The 11359-nt window shown below is 31.6% G+C and overlaps 1 protein-coding gene across 3 annotated transcripts in view; it reads left to right on the top strand.

Moving 5' to 3' along the window:
- Window positions 1–5699, top strand: part of LOC108738328 (heterogeneous nuclear ribonucleoprotein C) — a 339083-nt gene extending 333384 nt beyond the window's left edge. For all 3 annotated transcript variants that reach the window (XM_025980376.1, XM_025980377.1, XM_025980378.1), the window contains 2 exons: window positions 2035–2190; window positions 5345–5699. In XM_025980376.1, the coding sequence (XP_025836161.1) occupies window positions 2035–2190; window positions 5345–5512 (324 nt within the window). In that variant the 3' untranslated portion in view covers window positions 5513–5699. The remainder of the gene's footprint in view (window positions 1–2034; window positions 2191–5344) is intronic.
- The last annotated feature ends 5660 nt before the right edge of the window (window positions 5700–11359 follow it).

Below are 11359 nucleotides of genomic sequence, written 5' to 3'. Positions count from 1 at the left end.
GATGATTGCATCAAAAAGCTAGACGCACACGAATTTCCAAACATTGAATTTGTTAAGGTAGTGGGAAACCATTTTAAAATTAAATAAATAAACATTTCATAACTGATATGTGTTTTCTTTCTGAAATTATTTTATCTTTAATTTACTGAAGTACTGAAGTGCACTATAAATACATATTTATTTTCGATAAATAAAATCGGTAAGTAATCGTTAACTTAATTATCGGAGTTGATACGAACGGGAGGGAACTCGGCTGGTACCCGGGAAGGAACTCGGCTAGTACCCGGAAGGGAATTCGACTATCTATATTCAGCATCACCGCTTTCGACCACTATTCACCTATCCTTCTCTTGCCGGTTACTAGTACTTCTGTGCTGTCTTTCTCTGTCTCACCACCTTTTCACCCTTAAAAAGCGAGCCATCAGCAATCAGCACCATCAAGCATTGAAGTTCGAAAGCTGCGGTCAAGCCGCACATTTTGATTTTTCACCGTTTCATTCACCGTTCTTTTTTCACCGTGTAGTTGCTTTCACCAAGCGTACGCCGATTGAAGGCAGTGTATATATTATTGTATATATATCAATAGATTCTACAAAATTTATAGTGTTTTTCAATCAACAATAGAAACCTACAACCCTTTAATTAGGATTGTTACGAAGTTTCATGCGATAAACACGCCGCCGATCCAGATTCACCGAATCGTATGAAACAGGTCTTTCAAAGAAGTTGAATATTTTATTTTTTTCTAAGAACATTGAAAAACGGTAGAGTATCCCTAGACAGATCCTGTTAAAATATGAGCCTTAATATTAATATTTACAGATGGCATTCTACACTTTTCTATTTCCCATTTAAATAACATAAGAATTTTTCTTTTTTAATTTTGGAATTTTATAACTCGACAACGAATTTCTGTACAAGGATGAGCACCGCAGTTCTTGTAGGAAATTGTAAGTTCACCCGTTATATATCGATAGTTGTAGATATACATTTATATCGATACATATTAATTGAAAATATTAACAACTATTAATAAAATAATCGAATATATGATTATATCTATAGTTGTAATTTGCTATTAATGTTATCGATATATCAATAATTATCGATAACTTTCAAAATAGCACTAAGTCTAAACTAGTCTAGAGGTGTTTTCCCATGCTCTCTTTTTTCCAAAAAATCGCTTTTTCTTATGCTTACTTTCATGCTTTGCCATTTTGGGAAGCAGCAGAGTTGAAGACACCCGGAAGTCATTTGTCCAAAACTCGCGTCCTGTTGCCCTTATCATCTGGACATCTAATTATTTTCAAGTAAAAGAGATTGGTCGCCAGAAAATAATAATAATGAAATTTCAACAGTTGAGAATTATCTTGCTTTTGCAGTTTCACATCGTTATAAATACTGACATTCCTTCGTCATTTTATTTTATTTTACAGATATTTATTTTCTCCTGGCTCACCCACCAATTACAAAAGGTGATATATGTCATAATGCTAAAAGCAACAATAGGATCAAACTGAAGCAGCAAAGATCACTTTTTTAAACAACTCAGAATTTCAGCAGCTACCTGGCACATATGTAGTACTTTCACGATACGCCTAATAAAAAACATACAGTACTTGTTGAATCTTTTCTTCTTTTCTTTTCCCTTTCCTACTTTCGTACAATAATATTAGATATTAAATACTTTTATATAAATACTACTTAAATAAATTTTTGTACGTAAACATAAAACCCACAGTACGTAATAACAGAAAAAGCCTATGCCTTTTAAGTGATTCTAAATAAATATGAAGATTGGAAAAACTTTGGCGGTTGTTGTAGAACAAACAAAATAGCTCAAACCCCAACGCCAAAACACGACACTTTAGTGAACTCTAGTTCACTTCAGTCCCTGAAGAAGGTAACTTTGTTACAGAAAAGTGCTTCGGACAACTACAGTGTCGTGTTTTGGCGTTGGGGTTTTGAGCTATTTTGTTTGTTTTAATTCTAAATAGTAAAACGACGGAAAAAAAATATAAATTGTTGTTTCAGGACAATAAAGGTCACGAGCACGCAGATACAGACGATGCTGATTGTCACAATGGTGACCAAGATTTTTTAAGTGAAAATGGCAGGGATGACCATATGAATTCGCCCGACTCCATGAGCAGTTCTCGCAACGAAAAAGAAATCGAAGACATAATCAAGGTTTGAACGGATTTCATATTTCAGTTCATAAAAACCGCTTTCAAAAATACACTAACCAGCAGCTAACGCCTAATCTAATATTTTTAAACTAAATATTACCATGATATTTGGTAAAAAAACACTTTTTGAAAACGTTCCCTTAATGTTTTTAAGTTTTGACCTACAAGGTCATCTTCAGAAAATTAATTAATCATATTCAAACAGTAAAATTGTAACAAACGAAATAGAGAATATTTACGATTCCCCTATTGTCAGAACGTGTGTAAAGTATTTACAACCCCCTTTTACATCCCCCACCCTAGACCAAATTGTTGTTACTCAGTTATTAATCCTTCTTCTGAAGATGACCTTGTAGGTCGAAACTTGTTAAGAATTTAATAAAAAAATTAAGTGAAAGTTTTCAAAAAGTGTTTTTTACCAAATATCATTATAATCAACTTTCGTATAGTAGAGCCCAACTCTATCAATTTTCTCAATAAATATTACCATTTTTGAATTAAATAATCTGAAGTCTTCTAACTTATGAGTTAAACAAAATAATGAATATTACGAAAGTTTTAAATCCCTATTATTATATTATTTATACAAACTAGTTGAACCAATACAAATTTGAGCAAATGGTATCAATGTGAATAGCCCAATCATGAATTTAAAGTAGGTAAAACAAGGGATAGCTCATATTTACTAATATTGGTAGTTCCAGAAAAACGCAGGCTAATTTTTATTTACGCATTCAAATTGTTTCTATGATAATTGAAATGAAATTGATTCAATTCGCTCCAAAAGCGGCAACTATCTCATTAAGACCTAAAGGTTTGTCTTTTAAAGAACAATTATAACATATACAAAGAAGAAGCCACAAAACCAAACATTAAAAATTTAAAATAGACTTCCACTGATAAAATTGATTTAAAAATTGTAATGTTATTAAATACTTATAGAAAAAAGTATTACATATTTTACTGTTGCAGTCAACTGTACGTGTTCATTAATTCTATAATTCTGCTAAAATTGAGATCATCCCTCTGGTCACAGACGAGTTGCACCCCCACGGAGAAAACTACATTTTTATGACAACGCAAAAATTACAATTTTCCATTGTAAATGACTGAATTTGCTTCAGAAATTGTAGAATTTATTAGGTAACTTGTAATAATCTCAATTTTCACATGCTTATTTAGAAATTATTTCAAGTTCCTTAATTCATCATTATCATAAGGTCGTCAGTNTTTTTTTGGTTTATAAAAGAAATTATTTCAAGTTTCTTAATTATTACAATTTAATTTGTAGTATCAACTAAAATACCTAATAGGTAAATAGATTTCTGCTGGGATTTATTTAGCTAGTGGGATAAATTGTAAATATCGCTTTAATGTTTAGGTAAATTTTCATTTTTCATTTTCTCCATGTCACTGTCAGTCCCCAAATGAAATTATTCGAACTTCAAAAAGGTTATGGTACCTATAGTTGCTCCCCAATGTCAATTTGTATATAATTTGGTAGGTACCTAGGTATACTTCGTTTACTTTCTGTAGCGATGTGACCTTCAGTTTGACCGGCGCAAGACAACTCTCGGCCAAACTCTTAACCGGTGAGGAGCGTATAATCCGTACAGTACTGCACAGAAAAATTGACCATTTTATCCACCACAATTACATTACTCAAATGTGCTGTTATCGGTACCATTTACTACTGAAAATATCAACGAGATGTTTGTTTATATTTCAAGACATATTAAAGGCTTTAACGCTTGTTTTCGACTCGCACTACTATTCATGATTGAACAAAACTTTTGGCAGGTACTGTATGAGAAAGTATGTTTAATGAACAAGAGTCAAGACTATAATGAGTTTTTTTCTCCCTACCTACGATTTTGCCAGCGTGCATCCAAGGCATTGGAAGGGGCACATCGCTAGAGAAAGTAAATGATGTATACATATCTTCCCAGTATTTTGACTGTTGTATAAGTTGTTAGCAAAATTGAACATTGTTAGTGATGAAAAAACAATTAACAGCAGATTAATAAAACATCTTCAAATCTTCTTTCGCTATGTTATTTGTGTGTACGGCACTGCATATATCTGCGCTGTAGATTCCATCTGAATTGAATAGTATTGTATCGGTCGAGAAAGCACACTTTTTCTTCTTGTACCTACAGGGATAAAATGAAAAAGGAAAATTAACCTAAATATTAAAGCGATATTTACAGTTTATCCTACTAGCCCGTTGCAAATCACAATTTGGACCCGAATTTGTAAAAATGAAATCCCAGCTGAAATGAATGTTCGATATGGCGATATCCCGCCGGTTTACTAATTTGGTGAAATCACTTCGAAGAAGTAATGGACTGTAGATTTGTTTTATATACAATTTTATTTACACAATACACAATNACGGTCGAAAATAAAAAGTTGAAGCTGATGTTAGTAGCAGAGTCTGAGAATACGGCGGATAGCATGGGTAAGTAAAGAGGATGTATTAGAAAGAATCTGGCGAAAAATAACCATTCTAAAAACATCGTACAAGTAGCAGAATCGCCTGGTAACAGTAATAGTTATGGGGTTTCGCAGCCAAAAGGCTCGTTTTGATTAACACTTTTCCTAGCCAGTACATAAAATGGTCTCGCAAACGAGATTTCGCTGACGTCATTTTATTGGACACATATTAGAAGCAGAAACAGGAGTTAAGAGGGACAGAAAAAGTCCTACATTAGTTGCAAATAGTTCACGAAGCGAATCAAAAACGAAAATTGACCTAAATATTAAAGCGATATTTGCAGTTTATCTCACTAGACCCGAATTTGTAAAGATAAAAACCCAACAGGAATAAATTCACTAGGTATTTTAGTTGATATTACAAATTAAACTGTATCTAATAATTAAGAAACTTGAAACTATTTAAAAAAAAAAATGTCAAAATTAATATTATTACAAGTTACCTAATAAATTCTACTATTTCTATGGCAAATTCGCAGTCATTTACTATGGAAAATTGTAATGTTTGTTTTGCGATAAAAATATCGTTTTCTCGGCGACTCGGCGAAATATCTACATTTGTTATTAGCCGCAATTTTAAGTGTTTTTGCTGTTTTCTGTAGTAATACCTTATTCGTAAAAACAAGAAAAAAATAGGACGCTTTTACGTGTTGTTTCAGGTGGATCCATCCACAGAAAATTGTATAAAACACGCCCTGAGTATTTTGAGCACCCCCACATCTCATCCAGGATCTTCCCCACCTACCCTCGCGGCCACTGCACCGACAAGTGAAGATTGGAAAAATCATACAAGTCTTTCCCCAAAATGTGGAAACGCACCAGCGTAAATTGACTTCAATCTGCCCCCTTAATCTAGTCATATTGCTATTCAAATCATATTTGTATTATTTTCTGTAAGTTATAAAAAAGGACGTTTTATCAATACGATATTTGTATAAAGAAAATGTAGTTTAATCGGCCTTGGCTGTAATTTAAATGTTTCCTCGGGTGTCACAATAAAGCATTTTAAACATTTGTACATATTATTTATCGCATGTCCGTTTTGTAGCACTTCTATAATAGCTTTTAAATACGAATAAGGATTTTCACAAGTTTTTTATTTCGTAGCATATATTTGACTTCCCCAGATGAATTGAGTAGGCGAAACGTATGTTACGAAATAAAAAGTTTGTGAAAATCTTTCTGTGTTTCTTTATTCGTGTTTAATCATGGATTTTCATCTTTTAGCTTTTTCTATTCTAAGGTAAGTCGTACTGTGTTAGACGAATTAGAAGAACTGTAGAAAATATGTCGCTGTAATTGTTTATCGTATTTTGAAGTGTGTGTAAGAATTAAAAAAAAACAGCATCTCTTTGTATTTATTATTTATGTATATGCAATTACATTTTGTTCATTTCGGTAAAGAACATATGATGTGAAAATATTTTGACACCATATATTTTCGTTTCTATATTTTAACTCCAGTGAAATTACAAGTGATGCAATTTCAAAAAAAAAAATAAAGGTAAGTAAAGTTCCTTCTTTTAATAGATAGACCAAACGAAAATAAACCTGGACGCCTTATCACAGACCACGTGGCCAGTGCGTTGCTTATTAGTCAATCCGGGGTTGTAGTTTATACTGAAGGGTGGCATTCAGTGTATGGTGGCATTTCGGAATTTTCAAGCATTTTATACTTTATAAGAACTCCTCAAATTAATTCAAAAAGGCAAAATATTCATTTGCTAGACAATTTCTTTCAATATGCACCACTACGAAAAATAATAAAAGTAATTACATTCGTATTCTTAACTTTATTTCTTGTTAAGTTTATTCATTTATTTTATTAATTACTATGATATTTCTTATTATGCTAAATCGTTGCAAAAATATTTTCTAAAATTTGTCAAATAAGTATTGCTTGGGTATCTACTGTAAAAATTGCCATTACGATTTTAATGTAAAATGTTGGGAGTTATTGACAAATACAATAAATTGTATATTACAACTAATGTACCACGCAATTTTAAGAAAAAGTAACTATATTGAATATAATGCTTTGGTTTTGAAGTAAAAATTCGAGTTATTTTTTACATTTTCTAGTTTTAAGTACGACCCTGTTCAATGTTTCGGGTTCCTACAATCACGTGCACATATATCTTAAAAGAACGGAACTTCAATTTTATATTATATATATATAATTTTTAGACCCCGAATACACCAAGCTAATTTTTGAAGTTAAGAAATCAATAAGCTAATAACTCTAACTTCATGTACTTAGAACTAATATACTTTCTTGTAAGCTAGAGTCTCCAGCTAGGATACATTACATTACAGGAATGAAGTTCTATTTACTTATGCTAGTGATGCCCCACTACTGATTTTAATATCCTTCTTGTATAATTGCCTCAGGAATATATTAAAATTCAGAATTCGAGTTAACAAGGACCAAAACCACAGAACATTATTTATGACTTTACTGTAAACTTTGGAAAGATCGTCAGGTCCAAATTAAAGCATAAACGAAGTTATTTCAAATTTATATTGAAATTAAAATTATAACAAATGAAATAAAAAAATAACAAAAACTGATATATTCTTGTGGGAACACTCGGTATAGCGAAAAACATTATTGTTGTGTATCAATTAAGCGTCTACATTTGTGCTGACTTAGTTAGGTCGCGACACACTGCGACTAACTAGGTCAACGGCAAATACACACACAGATGTAATATGCTGAAATGTTCTTTGCCATATAGTACCATGTAAATAATTTTGTATAAATACTCTGTAAATATCGAAATAAAATTAGTCTAACACCAGGCTCGCTATTATTGTATACTGCAACAGTATCACCTCCAGGATATCGACCATCGGATGCTGTACCAGTGCTACGTCTCATCTTAGGCACAGCAATGTGTCCAACGCTTTTGTAAATCGGTTCTTCTCAGAACCACAACTTTTGCTAGTCACATCTCACACTACAGAGAGTGGCCACATTCTTTTGAATTGTACAGTTAAAATCTGTTTTGTACATTCAGAAAGTCCAATATCGAATCAAAAATTTGAATTTGCTTAAATGCAAACCTGTTATTCCGTGAGGCTATTATAGTCGTACAGATATTTATTGCAAAGTTCTTCTAACAGTCTTGTGCAAATATGTATGTACTTCTAACAAAATTTTTGTTAATTCTAATAATTTGTCCAGTGCAAGTTGACATATAGTTTCCGAGGTAATAATTGTTTAAATTAAATTATGTTGTTTTAGTTTTACAACCATTACATTGATGCTGGTTTCAAATCTATATTAAGAGGTTCCCAACCTATTCTACGTTACCGCCTTTAGAAGAAGAAATTCCAACGTTCACTAACCCATATTATCTCACCATCATCATCATAAGGTCGTCAGTCCTAAGACTGCTTGGACACGTACCTCCACTCTCCTATCCTGAGCTAAACTTCGCATTTCCCTAAAACTAGAACAACCCACATCCTGAACTATTTGCGAACAGTAATCTAACCTAGGTCTACCTCTACCCCTCTTAACTCCTGTTTCTGCCTCTAATATGTCTCTGACTAGAACTTCATGCCTGAGAAGGTGTTCTACCAACTTACCTCGCCTATTTTTTATTGACTTCCATAGAGTCCTCTGTTCTTCTATTCTTTCTAATACCTCTTCATTTCTAACCCATTTTAAATAATTTTACATTAAACAAGATTCTTTATCTTTTTATTTATGAAAAAGGGGAACAAATTGTTATAAATAGATAAGAACGCCAGAAGCACACCTCTTGACAACTTCAAAGCGCTCTCTCATTTACCTACCTCTGGAATCGTTATCCTCCCTATGGAGGTATTTAGGGATTGTTATGGGGATTAAAAAATGATTTCAAATTCAAAATCATAGATTTTACGTACATTTTGTAATCAAGCTAACGCAAAAACGAATTTACGTAAGAAAATGCAAATTATGTAAAATATTATTCATTCTTTGTACGTTAACAACAAATATAAAAACGTTTATTATGTAGACAAATAGGTGTTTTTTAATAGAAAAAGTTATATCTAATACTTTCAAAAATATTAGATGAAATACTTCTCTGTAAAATAAAAAAAAAAAGAAATGAAATTTAATCATTGGTTATCGACACTCCTTTGGGAAAAGCTCTGATTACGATTAAAATTTGTTATCATATACTTTTAAGATTTTTTATACCTAATACCTTAGAATCGTTCAGTGCTTGAGTCCAACACTTACTTGACCAGTCTTTTTTTATTGTTAATTACTGTTGATATATCATTATCCTTGAAAAGGAGAACCGATAGGTGAGAAATTCGTAATAATAAATTCGTCGTTCCATCGTTAGTTCAATCTTGAATGTTAAAAGTGGAAGTTTTGTCATTAAAGACGCTCAACATTTTTGTTTCGTTTGCAGTTTACGTGTTTTAGTACGTTTTTCTCTGAGTTGAAATAGTGTTGATAAATACACACAACCTTCGACGAAAAGGTATGTATTTGACATATTTTTCTCCAATTACTTTCCCATTTTAAACAATTAATTTCTAGAATAATGGCCATATTTTTTTTGTAGTTTTTATAATAAATAATGATTGGTAGAAAGTTCAGAGCTGAATACAGTGATTTTATATTGCATGCAATCATAAAGGGCAGTATCATCTTTTGACATTACAATATATAATATAGGAAAATTCGTACAAATACATTTAAGTTATCTTATCATACAAAAAATCAGGTATATAAGTCAAATAAATGCAAGGTTTTGACGAGTGTTGCACTTTGTTCAAGGATTGTGAGAGTTCAGTAAGTTTAGAGCAGTTTTTAGAGAAGCAAGAGATATTTTCAGATAAACCTGCAATAGTTGAAATAATATACTCATTCCACACATTTGCCAAATTATGGATTTGCTCTCTTGCGAGACATAAATACCGACAAAAAATTTTCTTAATTTGAACAATAACATTAATATTAATAATTTTTTTGCGTAAATCAATTAAAATCTCTGAAAGTTTTAGCTTCTCAGTCATTAATTCTACTTCTACCGGCTATTTTGGATTCAAAGAACCCTATAATTTGGCAGCGATTCGTAGAAATTCAGTTATATGATCTAAATTTATAATTTTCTCTTTTTTTATGTTAATCCAAATTATTTTTTATCATAATACTTTCCGTATGTAAGGTGATATGGTTAGTTTTGCAGTTCAGGTGACGTTAGTTTCTTATTCGAAATTTATGTTTTTCACTTCTAATCCTTGCGCTTCAGTCATCCCTGGCCCTTTCAACATCTTTCCCCCAATCCTGAAGTTAAAAATGGAAAATTTAAAATTTTTAAATATGCAACTTTGGAGTTAAACTTTGGGGTCGAAGAAATTGACTTTAATTTAATCTCGAAACAGTATTTATTTGCCATAAAAATTTTAAAAAATATTTAAGGTCACTATTCTATAGGACAGCCTTTTACATTTGTGTATTTTTAGNAAAATGTTCATGAAAATTTTAAAAAATATTTAAGGTCACTATTCTATAGGACAGCCTTTTACATTTGTGTATTTTTAGCTACTTACAATAAGTATAAATTCGATCTTAATTAATTTTTCGAGTATGTATTTGTATCACCCCCTTTGAAGATGGAAAATATTTTGTCGTAGCACATAGTCTCTGTAGTATATTAGGTACGCACTCTTCTCCATTAGTGCATTCATAAATTGATCGTACTCTAGGTAACTGATAAGTAATTAATTAAGTATAAAAAAGATACATTGCATCTCGACATATTTCAGAGCTCACGTCTGTTTCAAACAAATGAAGTCAATTAATTTTAAATGCACTTTAAAAAAATGATAGTCATTTTCTCTATATATTGTTGATTTGCCAGAACTTGAGTAAGTATTCATTGAATTTGAAGATCTATGTTACTGTAACTAATGAAATCTCTGCTATTCTTTTTTACCGAGAAAATATAACTCCTAAACAAAAAAATTATCCCAAAATGGTTTCCGTCGGATTTTCCCTCGAGATAGAGAAGTCAATTTTCCGTAGCACCTTTTTCTCGAAAAATTGGTATACCTATCTCGAAAAATTTTCAATAACTTTTTATTACTTTTTTGGCTTGTCAAGGGCTATATCTATAGCAATTAACAAGTTAAATTGAAAAAAATACAGCGAAAACAAAAAAAATTGATTTTCACTGTATCTCAAAAAGTAATTCACTGATCGATAGCAAAAAATAAAACGATAGATTTTTATTGTATACAACTTTTTTATTTAACTTAGGGGTGTTAGTTTTTTTTTATTTGCAAAAGAAACGTTTTTTCGACTACAAATTTTATAGAATATCCCAAACATCGCCGATGTTTCAGTTCCATACGATCATATTTTTTGTTTCTTGTTAACATTTTTGGAAACCCCTTACCTCTATTTATTAGACAAGTTAGGATTGGGCCTATTATTTAGGTACTGGTTCAGTCATGAAATATAAGCTGTGGTTATGGTTAAATATTATTATTAAATATTATAGGCTCGCTATTATTGTATACTGCAACAGTATCACCTCCAGGATATCGACCATCGGATGCTGTACCAGTGCTACGTCTCATCTTAGGCACAGCAATGTGTCCAACGCTTTTGTAAATCGGTTCTTCTCAGAACCACAACTTTTGCTAGTCACATCTCACAC

Source organism: Agrilus planipennis, unplaced genomic scaffold (assembly GCF_000699045.2).
Source record: "Agrilus planipennis isolate EAB-ADULT unplaced genomic scaffold, Apla_2.0 scaffold190, whole genome shotgun sequence".
Lineage (NCBI taxonomy): Eukaryota > Metazoa > Arthropoda > Insecta > Coleoptera > Buprestidae > Agrilus > Agrilus planipennis.
Note: the sequence above shows the minus strand (reverse complement) of the source record. Positions and strands in the feature narration are given on the sequence as shown.